The sequence below is a fragment of the Dasypus novemcinctus genome, chromosome 21, assembly GCF_030445035.2.
Source record: "Dasypus novemcinctus isolate mDasNov1 chromosome 21, mDasNov1.1.hap2, whole genome shotgun sequence".
Lineage (NCBI taxonomy): Eukaryota > Metazoa > Chordata > Mammalia > Cingulata > Dasypodidae > Dasypus > Dasypus novemcinctus.
Genome location: NC_080693.1, coordinates 28861108 through 28876924, shown reverse-complemented (window position 1 = coordinate 28876924; position 15817 = coordinate 28861108). Strand labels below are relative to the sequence as shown.

At 48.0% G+C, this 15817-nt stretch overlaps 1 protein-coding gene across 1 annotated transcript in view; it reads right to left on the bottom strand.

The window, feature by feature from the left end:
- The window catches only part of ITGAE (integrin subunit alpha E), an 83159-nt gene extending 74958 nt beyond the window's left edge, over positions 1 to 8201 (bottom strand). Inside the window, 1 exon segment of the mRNA XM_058283749.2 lies at positions 8090 to 8201. Coding sequence (XP_058139732.1) covers positions 8090 to 8123 — 34 coding nt within the window. The 5' untranslated portion in view covers positions 8124 to 8201.
- Positions 8202 to 15817: the final 7616 nt, after the last annotated feature.

Below are 15817 nucleotides of genomic sequence, written 5' to 3'. Positions count from 1 at the left end.
GGGAGACAAGACGCAGCAAGGAGACACAGAGGGCAGACAGCCGGGGGAGGGGAGGGGAATTAAATAAATAAAAAAATAACTCTTAAAAAAAAAAAAAAAAACTATTAGATGAAAGTCCAATGGAGAACTTTACAATTAGGCTGAAACCATGTGAGCCCATTAATCAATCTTAGCTCCAGGAGTGGGACCACCAGGCAAATGTGCCTCCTGGAGTGATGGGCCAGGGAGATTCAGGGGCCCCAAGACTCTACTATATTCCTCACAAGCCAAGGCTTGTCCTAGGACCATGTTTTGAGTAGCAAGGCTTTAACAGACAGTGGTAAAGTAAATCAAAAGGGGGAGTAAAATAAATGCAGTAAGTGGGGCAAAAATCCTCCTGTATAATACATACTTGAAAAAAGCTAAACTTGAATTTAAGGGAGAGAGGAACGAATCACACCACGAGAAAAACAGACACGAATCCCATAGGTAGGTCTTCTATAGGATAAATAGCCTAGCTCTATAATAAAGCAAAGACATGAAAAAGACAAAAAAGAAAATGGGTGGAGAAAGCCACTCTAGACTAAAAGAGACATAGCAACCAAAGGTACTGTGTGGCCCTTGTTTGCATCTTGATTTACACAACCTATTAAAAACAGACATTCAGGGAGGTTTGATATAACTGGGTATTACTGTTAATATAAGGTGATAGGACATTGTAAGAAATATTCTCATTCTTCAGAAATGCATACTGAAATATTAGGGATGAAAATAACATGTTTTGGATTTGCTTTAAAAATAATGCATCAGAAACTGCAATGTGCAAACAGATCACCTGAGCTCAAACCAAATACGATTCTGATTCAGTAGGTCAGGCAGTGAGGCTCAAGATCTTGCATTTCTAACAAGCTCCCAAGTGATGCCAATGCACAGGTCCTCAGACCACGTTTTGAGTATCAAGACCATAAAATGCTTCAGCAACAGAAACAAAAAGGGAGGGCAAACTAAATGCAGCAAGGGTGGCAAAATCATGATAACTGTGTCATTTGAGTGATGAATAATTATTGGATTTATTGCCATTATTTTCTCTACTGTTGTACAGGATTACCATATGGTTATATTTATATATAAATAACCTTCCAAAAGCTCACAGAGAGTCTAAGAGTGTCTGCATCTCTCATCTCTGAATGTCTGGTCCCTCTCTCCTGGCCTGGCACAAAGTAGGCATCTATGTTTTATTAGTTTTTCTTTATACCTCTGCCTTGCCCAAAATGATTGGAGGTGACTCATAAAATTACACAGTACAATAAGATCAACTCATTTTATTTTTACTTAAAAGTTTGAAATAATAAAAAATAAAATTTATAAAATTAGAAATAATTTCAACATTATGTCTTTCATCACTGTAAGATCTGTTGTCTTGCCTGCACAGTGACATTTGCTTTCATTTATTCACCCAGTGTCTTAATTTTTTTCATTTTGTCTTCAGAGAAGCTTTAGGTTACAGAAAATCACGTACAGAATATAGGTAGTAGCCAAATACCCAACATCCTCTCCTTTTTTCCATTTCCCCTATTAATAAGATTTATTACTTTTTTTTAAAGATACATAGATCACACAGAAAGTTACATTAAAAAATATAAGAAGTTCCCATATACCCCAGTCCCCTCAACTCATTTTAAATTAATGGGGTAGGCAGTGAAGGACAGAAGGAAAATGATGGATTAAAAAAGAGGCGGGGGAGTAGACTTGGTCCAATGGATAGGGTGTCCGCCTACCACACAGGAGGTCTGCAGTTCAACCCTGGGCCTCCTGACCTGTGTGGAGCTGGCCCAGGTGCAGTGCTGATGCGCGCAAGGAGTGCCGTGCCATGCAGGGGTGTCCCCCGCATAGGGAGCCCCATGCGCAAGGAGTGCGCCCCGTAAGGAGAGCCGCCCAGCACGAAAGAAAGTGCAGCCTGCCCAGGAATGGCACTGCACACACAGAGAGCTGACACAGCAACATGACGCAACAAAAAGAAACACAGATTCCTGGTGCCGCTGATAAGGATAGAAGCCGTCACAGAAGAACACACAGTGAATGGACACAGAGCAGACAACTGGGGGGGGGGGGGAGGGAAGGGGAGAGAATTAAATAAAAAATAAATCTTTAAAAAAAAGAGGAGGTACGATCACCCCAGGAAGGAGGCCAAGGGCTAACCTGAATCACCTCCTACAGCGGGCCCCACTTTTAGCTCTGAACATAGTGCAGGCACACAGTAGGCACTTCATAAAGTTTTTGGGGGAAAAAAGCATAAATGAACTAATTTAAGCTTTTTTGAAGCCAATATAAAGATGAAAACCATCAGTTACATCATTTATAAGGTCTACAAAGTTGGGAAAAAAGTATTCTGGGAGAGAATATCTATTTCTGTTATTTTAGCCAGAAAACATTTCCCTGAGGGTCATCTTAGCACGTACATCCATGACTTCCCGGCCACCCCCTAAGTAGAATGCAGAAAGCATAACCAGACCTGTAGTTCTTTCCCGTTTGGAGGGCTGTGGATCTCTCTGAGAATCTGACGAAAGCACTGGAGCCCTCCCCAACCCCCCACATGCTCATTCGTACAGAACCTCGCCCTCTGCCTGAAATGCTCTGCCTTCAGATAGTCTCGTGCCTTCCGCCTCACCCTCACCTCTTTAGAGACACCTTTCTGACCTCTGGATCATCCCTTTCTCTCCACCCGCCGCCCAGGAACCCCACGAGCCTTGACTCTAGCATTTATCACTATCTGAAACTATCTCGCTCTTTTCCTTGTTTATGCATTGCCTGTGACTGTCCCCCGACCCGTGGGTCCCATGAGGACGAAGTCAGTGAGTCTGCCTCATCCAGCACATTACGCCAAGGCCTGGCACAGTGGCCTACACTTGGTGGGTATGTGAAGGGACCCTCAAGATTCTAGATCAAGACCCCCAGGTCACAAAGTGGGATGCACTGCCCTCCATGAATGCAGAGCTTAGGTAAAGAATGGCCAACAGGGAGTATGGGCTCTGGCTCCTTGGCCCAGTCCATGCTGAGCCCTCCGTTTCTTGGTCAGTTAGACTTTGGTAAGAGTGGTTGGCAAAGGTATGTTGAACTGGCTGTACAGGAACTAAAAAGTGAGAACGACCAGCTTGTTCCAAGATTCTTGTTCCAACATTATTTTCTGCCTGTATACCTAATAGACATGATTTAAAAGCCTCAAGGAAAGTCCAGCTGGACACCCTGTCCAGTCCAAGGCACCCTGCTGTTCTTATGCTCTCCAGCCATGGCCTCTGCACCCCATTCTCTGAACACCTCCTGGGCACTCCTCACCTCCAGGCCTTCGCACACGCGGCTCCTTCTGCCTAGCATCCTTCCTCCCACTCGCCCCACCCCTGAGCCACAGCCCCGCTTTGCAGCCCTGCTCAGACGCTCCCCGCCCCAGCAGTCAATCCAGACTCTTGGTCAGAGTGACTCATAGGTCCTCAGGCCCCCTCAGTTTCCCTCGGTATCTGTCTGGCTCTGACAGTCAGAGTAATCTGTGATTAAGTCTGTCTCCCCCAAGCTGTGATCTGATCTGAGTCATCCACGACACCCTCAACCGCAAAGCCCAGCTAGGCACAGAGCACCCAGAAGGGGTGCCCTGGGAAAGGCAGAATGGGTCAGATATTCCCGTGGCCCCTTTCCCCATGTCCATGTTTGCCTTGTTCAGTGAGAGGCTCCAGGGAAAGATCCCTGAAGGGGAGAGGAAGAGGAGGAGCCAAGCAGAGGGACAGTCACAGCTACCCGTGTGGAGCACTTGCTATCTGCTGTCTTCCAGGCACCAGGCTGGAACCTAAGACTCAGAGAGGTCAAGTAATTTGCTCATGGTTCATCAGTAAACTGATGGAGGCCCAGGTCTGCCTGATTCCAAAGGTTTTCATAAAAGCTGGAGGCATTAAGGGATTGGTCAACAAAGAGAACGGGGTCACAATGATGCCCAGAAACTGGACACCACTCCTGCTTGGCACGGCTCCCTGTTGCGCTAGCACTCGCTGAGCTTGTCAGATCTCTGGCTTAGAGAGCTGGTAATTAGATCAACCAGAACCTTCTGTGGGAGGCAGAAGGGCAAGAGACCTTGTGGTGGTGAGGGAGCACCATATTCACCAAGCTTTCCCCTTCACCTTCCTCAAGCACACCTCCTCCAGGCCGCTGGCAGGGTTTGGCAATCCTAGGTCAGGTAATCCCTTCCCCTCAAACTCTTTCCACTGAGACTCAGGCAACAGCATGGGCCCCAGGGAAGCCAGGCCTGAGTTCAAAGCTTTGCTTTGCAACGGGGTCACTGAGGGACCTGGGCTTGGCACCTTGCCTGCTTCCCACCTGTGACCTGGGGAGGCGCAGACCAAATGGGGCACTGTCCAGCCCAGAGTCTGAGGTGTTGGGGGTTCAGCATGTGGATGCTAACTTAGAGTGCTGGAGTCTCCAGGGAGTCTGCCGCCTTCTCTGACAGCCTTGCCCTCCCTCTCAAGATCCCTCTCACTGTCAGACATGAGAACGGGGTGTCTGTCACCACACCACCCACAGGGCTGCCTCCCCCCCGCGGTCTCCAGCCACACGGGCCTGCTGAGTCAGACTACGATTCCCCCCATCCTGTCAGCCACCGCTGCCTCTCCCCATCGCTTCCCCTCATCTCCCCCTTCACGCTGGGGATTTGAAATACACTCTCACAGCACAAGGGCCATCACCATTCCCGCTTTAGGAAACCACGGTCCAAGAGGGCATAGTTTACCCACATTCACACCAGGAGTCAGTGTCGGAAGGAGGCTAGAGCCCAGGCGGCCTGATGCTCAGCCCAGGACACCCAGGCACGCCTCACGGGGGGCCGTGCCAGACCCCTCCGCGAGCCTCGGCCCAGTGGCAGAGCAGCTCCGGGACCACACGTCCTCAGCCCCAGCCACTCGGTCTGGATCGCGGAGGCCTCAACCTCTCAACCCCAAGCCTCCCAGTCACCCTAGCCCCCACCGCCGCCCCCTCCTCATTCTTCACAACCCACCTAATAATAATGGCAAGTGACTGGGTGCTCGGCACCAGGCCGAGTACTTGTGGACTTTGCAATTTTCCTGCTAAATATTTCTCACGACTGTCTCTTCCTCCTCTCCCAGCCCCCCCACCAGCCCTAGACTGGACCATGGCAGCAGCCTCCTCACTGGCCTCTCTGCATCCCTTTTCCTGGACTCTGTTTTCCACATAATGTGCAAAGCTGTCACTCCTTGCTTAAAACCGCCTGTGGCTTCCCACTGCCCAAGGGGTAAAGCCCAAGCTCCTTCTGCCTGGCGCAATGGGCCCACCATACTCCACCCTTCCCCACTGTGGACCCTGACAACTGGCCACCCACGTGTCCTCCCAATACACACCCACTTGAGCAATGTCAGGTTCCCACATGGCCCACAAGCCCCGCACTTCCCTGACATTTTCCTTTGTTTGGGCTGCTTCCTCTGCCTGGAACATCTTCCCCACTGCCCTTGCCGTGGGGCCCTCAGGCCCAGGCTGGTGGGGTTACTCTGTGTGTGGCCTGCTTTTTGGCCACACAGGCGCCCCCAGGACAGCAACAGTGCCACCGTCATCTCTGCCCTTACTACCGGGCACAGCATGTCCTCGATGGGGTGGGGTGCAGGTAACATGAGAGTAGGAAGTCTTCCACTCAACCTTCACCCTCCATCTTCCTAAACAAAAGAACAACAAAAATAGGCCTTTGTCCCCTGCACAGAGAGCCCCTCCCCTCTGCCAGTCTGTACCTGCTAAAGACCTCCCCTATTTTTTTTTTAAGGAGGTACCAGGGATTGAACCGGGACCTCATACGTAGGAAGCAGGCACTCAACCACTGAGCTACATCTGCTCCCCTTCCCCTATTCTCCAAGGCCCACCACCAGGGCCAAGTGTGACTCCCTCTTTTACTCAGCAGGGCCCAGCAGGCCACAGGCCATGAGCCTGAGTTGGTGCACAGGTCAGCAGAGCAGCCAGAACTTCTGGCTCTTTCCTCTTCAGCACTGTGAGGTTTTATAGGCGGATACCACAGTTCCCTTTTTCACACAATGAAGGATATAGACCCAACCTCTGAGTCCCAATGGGAAGAAGTGAGTTGCCACAGTCACACAGTGAGTCAGAGGTAAAGACTGACCTGGGGACATTGGGCTATCTGTAGCGGGACGTGAAGGGGTGGTGGGGAGGGCTGTGTGGGCAACTCTGGGGTCCCAGTGTGTCTGTGTATCTTAGCCTGACTCTTCCATCTAAAACCCCCTTAGATGACTGACATTATTTCAATCTGTTTCCACAGATAACAGAACTGGGCATTACCACAGTGGGTGGTCTGGGAGAGATGAAAGGTCAAGGTCAGGCCCGGAACAGTTCCGGATTCCCTCCAATCTATTGAAGACTGGGCCAGGCCTAGGATTCAGGGCCCTGGACTTGGGGCCACAGCCCAAGGGGCTCCTCCCATCCTTTCTGGCACCCCCTTGCCACTCTCTCAGCCTCTGCCCAGCCCTCGAGACTCAGCACCAGTTCCACCTCCTCAGGGAAGTTCTCCTGGACTGGTCCATCCCTAAGTCTCAGGCCCTTACCGGCTGGAGAACTGTCACAGCTTCATTTCTCCCACCCGACTAGAGGTACTGGGGCCCAGCTCTCACCCCGTTTCCACAGCTTAGCCAAGCTGCAAGTCCACTCCCTCCTGCTCTCTGCTGTCCATCAGCTTGGGGAATGCTTACACCTCAGAAGGGGTTTAATAAATGTCATCTGCTGAAAAAGGTACTGGGGTAGAGCTGTAGGAGAGAGACAAGTAGGAGCCTAGAGTGATGCCAGGGTTAGTGTCCCAAGTCATGGGACTCTTCTAGAGCTGGGAGGCAGGACAGAGGGCTAGTCTTGAGCTCCGGCTCCCCTGAGTCTCTACCCTTCTCTGGGCCTCAGTCACCTCCTCTGTACTGAGAGTATCTTGTCTAGGGATCTTCTCTGGACATCCTTAGTGATGGGGAACAAAAGCTGTGAGCCATAAAGAGTGAGATTCTCTCCACACCTCATATATAACTGAAAGTAGAAAAACTAACCTAAAATGTAAAATAAGGAAAAGAAAGTTCAAAGAAGTTTCGATTTCCATGACTACTCGGATGTTTTAGAAATATCAAATATTAAAATCTACCCCCAAAAAGCACGCTTTGCTGATCCCCTCGGCAGGCGTGGTCTGCCTCTGGAGTGATGTGGCCCCAGGGTGGGTGCTAATCCCAAGCCCCCTCCCAGCATGGACTCTGCTTTCTCCAGATATTCTTTGGGGCTCACTGGCTGTCTCAGCCCATCCTTCAGAAAGTATTCGGTCCCCCAGGATGTCCAGCTAATTCTCACTCCTGCTAAGCTTCTGACAGGAGACCCCAGGAAACCTGCCCAGACCACCGATAGGACCACCCTGGCCACAGCCTCGATCTGAACAGCCTCCTGAGGGACATAAACTATGCTGTCTTGTCCCTGGGGCTCTGGGGCAGGTGCAGGCTCTTGGCCTGGCTTGCCCAAAGTGGCTTCCCTAAGAGGATTAAAGGCCAAATTGGGACCCTAGGCAACAGGAGGAAGCACCTGCCTCCCCCCACCCAACGTCCCCCCCAGGACACTGATCCTCCAGCACGTAGACACACAAGCGTCTCCCACCAGCACTCACATTCTCGCAGGGTTCTCACCCTCCTAAGCTGACCCCCTGGTCTGTAATTGTCGGGTGCTCTGCTGGGCAGAACGAGGGACATCAGCCTCTGCCCTCAGAGAAGACCTGAGGGCCTGCTCAGTGGGTGCCACAGGAAGAGGGTAAGGGGGAGGAGGGGCCCTGGCTGGAGGAGCCGGGTGGCTGAGCCCTGGAACTTGAAGCCACAGGCTGCCAGCGCTGTCACCATAGAGCTTCAGAGGCCATTCTCAGCAAGCAAAAGAATTTCCCTGGGGAAGTTTCTCGCTGCTCATCTTTTGGCCTCTAACTCCCACACGTTTTCTCTGACCCCTGGCCCTGACTGAGTCCCATCAAACAGAAAAGGTTGTGTTCTACAGGACCTAGCTGGAGCTGAGGACACAGCAGCCCCGCTGGGACACAGGGGTAAGGCTGACTTACTGGTCACGCAGAGCAGGGTGGGGAAGAGCCACATCCTAGCTGGAGCAGAGGGAGCTGGTGTAAGCTGAGGCAGGAGTACAGGTGGGCCTCAGCCGGCTCAGCTTCCCCTCCTCTCAGCGGGGGTGGCCAGGAGGCGGAGACAGCGGCAAATACGCAGATGAGGCCCACAAGCACTCCCCTCCTGCACCGCTTCCTCAGCAGGCCGTCCTGGGAGCTTAGTGTCAGTAACACTTCCCCACCCAGGCTTTGACCCACTCTGGTGGAATGATACAGAAGTCTGGCCTGGGGCCATGGTTCTGGGTGTCCTCGGCAGCAGCATGAATCCAGCCTGCTGTCTTTTAACATGTGTGAGGCCAGTCCCCTGCCCTGTCCCAGGATCCACCTGGGCTCCCAGCCAAGGGTGCTTGCTGGTGCTTGCCTTGGCAGGGAGTGGGGTCCACTAACCAGAGGAAGTGTCCTCACAGCCAGATAAACTGGGCTCTTGCAGCTGGCCCATGCTCTCAAGACCCTGGGACGATGGGGGCATGGAGACAGAAAGATCCAGTGCATTAACTGAAGTCGCTGCCTCAACTCAACTTTGGCTGGGTTTTCTTTCAAATCTGGCTGCATTACCATGATGCTGAAACTGATTTAATAATGCTCTGGGTTATCAGAATAACAGAGGGGGTGAAATGCCATTCAGCTTTCCACGTATCTCTGATCCACCCCAGCAACCCAGAGAATAAATTACCAACAGTTTGCAGTTCTATTTGTCAAAATTTCCCAAAGACCGAGTCTTTGTCATACAAGTAAGTTTGTCCTGTACCTGCTGCCTCCCAAGTTGCTGGAGATGTACAGCAGAGCTGTCCCAGACAGCAGCCATTAACCACTGGGGCCCTTGAAATGTCACCAGTGCCACTGAGGAACTGAATTTAAAATTTTATTAATTAAACTTAAATAGTCAGGAGATTCCATGTCCCTCTCACATGAATGTCTGCATCTCCAGGAAGAGCAGTTTGAAGCATTAATATAAGTGTTAATACATTGTGGACCAGTGTTGACGGTAGAGCAGGGCTGGAATCCAGGTCCACAGCTCACTGGAGATTTCGGAAAGAAGCAATACGTCACGTGTGGAGTATGCACTTCTGGATACCACAGGAGGCCAAGCAAAGCTGATGACTGGATGCTAGACGGGGAGCAGGGCTGTTCTTAGCATCTTGGCAGACGTCTAGAATGCTGACTCACCTGCATCCATCTAAGAAGTATTTCTGCAGGTGCCAGCAAGGCAGATCCCTAGTCACGAGCACACACAGGAGCCCTTTAAGCCCAAATGGCAGGAATTGCTTCCCCCACAAACCCACACTTTAGGTCCCAAGAGCAGGGCCCGGCTTTGTTCTGTAACACATCCCCTCCCAGCAAGTGTGTAATCCAGACCATCTTTATCCCAAAGGAATGTGAAAATGGTTTCCTAACTTACTTATTTTTCTAAAAAAAGTAGTTAAAGACTAAGGGAGTTTAACTAAGTAGTTAAAGTTAAGGGAGATTCCACAACATACCTGGACTGTATTCTTCAAAAATGTCAATGTTATAAAAGACAAAGAAAGGCTGAGGACCTGCTTCAGATCAAAGGAGACTAAAGAGAGGACTAAATGCAAAGTGTGAACCTAGATTGGCTCCTGAGCCAGAAAAAAAAAATTGCTTTCAAAAACACCACCAGGAGAGATAGCAAAATTGAACCATAAACTACAAATTAGACAATGTTATGGGAGTGGATGTAGTTCGGGTGGTTAAGCACCTGCTTCCCATGTAGGAGGTCCTGGGTTTGATCCCCAGTATCTCCTTAAAAAAAAAATTAGATCATGTTGTACTGATTAGGTAATTGATTTTCTAAATTTGAGAACTCTACTATGGTCATATGAGAGAATGTCTTATTCTTAGAAAATATACACCAACATATTTAGGGGGTCAAGGAGCATGATATATGCACTCTCAAATGGTCTGTGGTTCAGAGAGGGGAAAAGAGAAAGTAGGAGGCAGAGGAAGGAGGAGGGAGGGGAACAGGGAGAGAATGAGTGATAAAATAAAATGTGGCAGATATTCTTTGTTCTACCCTGAAAACTCTGTAATTTGAAACTATTTCAAAATAAAAAGTTAAATGTTAAGGGATGGAAGAAATTCCTTCCAAACATGTTCAGAATGAGGTCAAGGGAAACGGACTTGGCCCAGTGGTTAGGGCGTCCGTCTACCACATGGGAGGCCCGCGGTTCAAAGCCCCGGGCCTCCTTGATCCATGTGGAGCTGGCCCATGCGCAGTGCTGATGCGCGCAAGGAGTGCCTGCCACGCAGGGGTGTCCCCCGCGTAGGGGAGCCCCATGCGCAAGGAGTGCACCCATAAGGAAAGCCGCCCAGCGCGAAGGAGGGAGCAGCCTGCCCAGGAATGGCGCCTCCCACACTTCCCGTGCCGCTGACGACAACAGAAGCGGACAAAGAAATAAGACGCAGCAAAAAAACACAGAAAACAGACAACTGGGGGAGGGGAGGGGAATTAAATAAATAAAAATAAATCTTTAAAAAAAAAAATGAGGTCAAAGGACTGATGTCTACACCTATTGGTGGCTGTTTCTGATTACCCACTTGCTGTAGAGTCCTAGGAAGTCGGGAAGAGTGAATATGGTAGAGACGGTTACTGAGACTAGAGACACGGCAGAGACTGCAGCAACAGGATAGAGATGGCAAAGGGAGTTAGGGGCAGAATGAAGAGTAGTCATGCTCACAACCACTGTCAGAGCACTCAGTAGGGAGTGCCAGTCTCAGCACCAGGGGCCTCATGTACTGGCCCTCATATAATGCTCACAGCCCCCGACTAGGCAGATACCACTGTTATCTCTATTTCATAGCTGAGAATGCTAGGTCAGAGAGAGAGGGTAAGTAATCTGTCCAAGGCCACACAGCTAGAAAGTGCTACTGAAAACAGGTCTGGGGAGCAGATGGAGCTCAAGTGGTTGAGAGCCTCCCACATGGAAGGTCCCAGGTTCGATCCCTGGTTCCTCCTAGAGACAAAAGCAAACAACAAACAAGCACTCAAAGGGACCAAATCAGGGTAGCTGAAGTGGCTCAGTGGTTGAGTGACAGCTTCTTACATATGAGGCCCCAGGTTCAATCTCTAGCCCCAGTACCTCAAAAAAACAAAAACAAAAACAAAAAAAACAGGTCTGCCTCTTCTGAACAGGACTCTTCACCACGGCAGACCCTACTGCCTTCAGACCCAGGGGCTCTCAGCCCCTCAGAGTTTGTGAACTCTTCAAAAGAAGACCTCATCCCAAACATGTAACAGGATCCTTGCATTACTGGGTACCTCCTTGAATATCCCCCGAATTAAATATTGAGAGTAGCAGACCCCTAGTCCCTAGAGGAAATGGAGACAAGGAAGGGGATCCTCTTGTCCTTTCGTAACTGGGGGTTTGGGAGAAGGGCTGCACTGGGTTATCAGCAAGGGTGCAAGGGCTCAGACCTCTTGCTTGCCCCTACCTCCTTCCTGCCCATCAAACACTCCTAATACTCCTTGGGCAAGTACAGCAAGGATCCTAGAACTTACACTAGAAGGAAAGCTGGAGATCTCCGCAGATGAGCCCTTCATTTGCTAGACAGGGAAACTCAGTCCCAGAAAGGTGAAGGGACTTGCTCAGTCCTTTCCAGTAAATTTGTGAGGGAGAATAAGCCTGTTGGGCTCCCAACCCCAGCAGTTATCCTCTCTGACTCTCCCTAAAAGACATTCTACCTGGGCTGAAAGTACTGCCTCCCGCACACAAGCCCAATGAGGAACACTTGCCAATGAGAAGTGGGTCACATCACAGGATTAGTCACCACAATAACCCCAGGAAGGAGGGGCGGGAAGGCCAGTGGTGTGGGCGTCTCACCCTCACTCATCTACTCTGGCCTGGGGATGGGGGTAGAGGGGACAGTAAGTTGGAGATAACATAAAGTCTCAACTACTTATCTGGTCATCCAGAGAGTCTCCAGAATTGCTCAGACAGACAAGAACTCCAGGGGAGGCCATTCTCTTTGGCAGGTTAAATGCCACCCATACCCTGAGAGTTTTATTTATAGCACAGAACAGCAAAATCCCACTTGAAAAGAAGGCCATCTGGATGGAAATGGTAAGTTTATGAAACCAAGTAAGTGTGGTATGGGTCAGAGTCCTGGAGTTGGGAGGGCTGGGCCTGAGCACCACAGTGGACCAGACTAAGAGGACAGCCTCTCCAAGCCCAGGGCCCCTGTACAGAATGGAACTTGAAAAGCTGCTGCAATCACCAAGGACAAAGTATAGCAGGAGCACCTGTCTCCTTGCACTACCTGCTTGTCTCTAGGGCAGCAGACACAGAGATGCCCCACAACTATCTGAAATATGCTTTTTCCAAATTGCTCCCAGGAACATTAAAATTCTGTGAAATGTTCTTAGAATTTCATTAAAAAAAGTTAAAAGATGCTCTTGTATTTTTTTCTTCTTAAATTTATTTTATAAACATGTAAAAGTTCTAGATGTTTACTGCTTGTCAGACTATGTAGCAACAGTCTGCCTCGGAGAGTATGGTGTTCTCAAGATTATCAAAAGCATTGTCCTTCTAGTTCTTAAAAGGAGAAAAAAGGGTTTCACTTCTAATTTACTTTTTGTTATGTAAGGTTTTAAAAACACTATGACTCAAATTTATTTGTGCAGCAATTCATCTGTGAAGCCATATTTTGCTTTAATCCAAAGTGCCTATTAGCATTTTGCATAACTTTTAAAATGCTCCATGTGAGAAGTCTGAAGAATGCTGCCTTAGGCAAAAGAGTTGCTACTGGGTATGAGTTCTGTTCCCCTTTACCTTCTTAGGACTGCTGTGACTTTTCCTCACCAATAGGACCAAGGCTAAGAACTGGTTCAGTGTCCCTCTTGGAGCCTCTCATCTACTCACCGGCTTCCTTTCTTCCTTTCTTCAGGCAGATGAAAGTTTTTCTTACAAATAAACCAGACTATCTGCATGATTCCCTAGCAAATTCCTTACAGAGCTGGGTAAGTTTCAGATGAGATATGGTTAGATCATCAAAATTTGAGGTTTACTGAGGCCTAATTAATGAGATTTTTTTCTTAAACAAGCACAGTGTACACACTCTTGAATAATCTTCCCCTTTTCAAATCCGGTGGTCTCCTCTAGAATTAAACTGGTCTGCGAATTGTGTTGCCAGAGCTTGGTTATCATGATTAATTCATTTACCCAACACTTAGTAAGCACTACTTACTCTGGGCTGGCCTGGTGAGAGGATACTGAGATAACAACACGAAGACACCTGCTCATCAGGAGCTCACAGGCTAGAAGGGAAAATAAAACATGAAAATATAGTGTTGTATGTACAAAGCAGAAAAAGGAGGACAGCATGTAAGAGGTCCCCAGGGCCTCAGGAAGGAGCTGTCCCCACAGCTAAGGGATTTAAGCATTCATTCAGGCATTTATGAAAGACCTGCAGGGTACTAGGCACTGGGGAACCACCATGAACAAGTCAGACAGGGCCCTGTTCACACAGAGTTTATAGTCCAGCAGAAGAGAAAACTAGGAAACAGGGAATAAAAGCTAGTATAAATAAATAAATAAATACATAAATAAATAAATAAATTTCAAAAAGTAAGGAAGCAGGTGTGGCTTAACCAGTTGGGCACCCACCTACCACATGTGAGGTCCCAGGTTCAGGTCCCAGTGCCTCCTAAAAAAAATAAGACGGGCAGACACCGCGGCCCATGGGAAGCAGATGTAGCTCAGGCTATTGGGCACTCGCCTTCCAAGTGTGAGGTCCCGGGTTCAGTTCCCGGCGCCTCCTGGAGAAGGACAGCAAACAATGAGCAGACGGACGAGAGAACCTTCTGGGGGAGGGGGAGGATAAATAAAGAAAAAAAAAAGTAAATAAATAAATCTTAAAAAAAAAAGCTAGTATATATGTTCTGAGTTGGTGGGGGTTTATTGATTTTTGTATTATATACATTTCACTTATGCAAACACAAGTGTAGTTGTCTGAAAAAAGTATATACAATTTTAAGTAGTTTGGGCCATTCCACCTGCCCTCCCCTCAGTGAGCACAGGCAGGTAGGAGTGACTGCATGGGACTTGCACCTCTGCTGCCCTCTAGCCAGTCTCAGTTATCTAAGAGCCTTAAAAATAAGTTTCTAATAATAGGGTGGTTTATGGAAAAAATACACCAAATGTAAGCTACAGACCATGGTTAGCAGTAATATTTTGATGATGCTCTTCATAAATTGTTACAAATGTCCCACAACAATACAAGGTGTTGGTGGTGGGGTGATGTATGGGAATTCTTCACATTATACATGATTGTTTTGTACATTCACAACTTATCTGGTAAAAATTTTTAAAAATTTTTTTAAAGTGAGCTTCTCACTTGAGTGTGATTCTAATGCTTAAAAAATGTTTTCTGCACAATCTTGCCCTAATGCAGGCCAAACATCTCCCCTAGTGCTCAACCAAAAACAAAACAAAACAAAAAAACCCAGTGATCTTGTTCACATACAGGCAGAAACTGACTACACTAGATCTCGAGATGCCAGTCTTCACCATAGAGCCTCCCTCAGAATTTCCAAGAGGAAATATGATGATACCAGTTTTTATATTAGACACTGACTTTATAACCTAACCCTAGAATGAACTAAGACTCCTTTGACCTTGAGGAAAAGGGAAAGAAAAAAAGGCCGAGGGGGAGGGACAACACTGTGCGGAATCTGAGAGGCTGGTGAGGTCAAGATAACTAGCGAGCAGAAGGCAAGGGAGGACTAGGGAGAAAGAGGCCAGAGACACTGCCAGAGGCTAGATCCTGACCTGCTTGTGAGCTAACAAAGGTGGTTAGACTTTATTCCAAGGGCCTGGTGAAGCTTTGGAAGAGCTTTAAGCAGAGAATAACAGGAGCAAATTTGTATTTAAGGAAGTTTATCCTGAAGCACATAGAAAGAAGCTCAACATCATTTGTCATTAGGGAAATACAAATCAAAACCACTACGATACAATCAATTGGATGGCTATAATCAAAAAGTTAAAAAAAAAAAAAGGCATAAACAGCAAGTGCTGGTGAGGATATGGAGAAACTGGAACTCTAATACATGGCTGGTGAGAATGTAAAATGGTGTAGCTGCTTTGAAAAACTGTCTGGTAGCTCCTCAAATGATTAAACATAGAATTACCATATAACCCAGCAATTCCACTTTTAGGTACATATCCAAGGGAATTGAAAATATATGTCCTCGCAAAAACCTGTACATAAACATTCATGGTAGCATTGTTCACAATAGCCAAAAAGTGGAAACAATGTCCACCAACTAATAAATGGATAAACAAAATGCAGACTATCCGTACAATGGAATTTTGGGTCATTACAAGGAATGAAGTTCTGATTCATGCCGTAACATGGATGAACCTTGAAAACATTATGCCAAGTAAAAGAAGGCAGACACAAATGGCCACATAATGTATGACTTCATTTATACAAAATGTCTAGCATAGGCAAACCCATAGAGACAGAAAGTAGACTGATGGCTGCCTAGGGCTGGTGTGCTGGGGAGATGGAAGAATGACAGCTAAGTAGTTCAAAGGTCCTTTTGGGGTTGGTGAAAATGTTCTAAAACTGAATGTGGGGATGGTTGTACAATTCTGTGAGTATACTAAAAGTCACTGAAGTGTACATGCGCATGTAAATTGTATTGCAATAAGG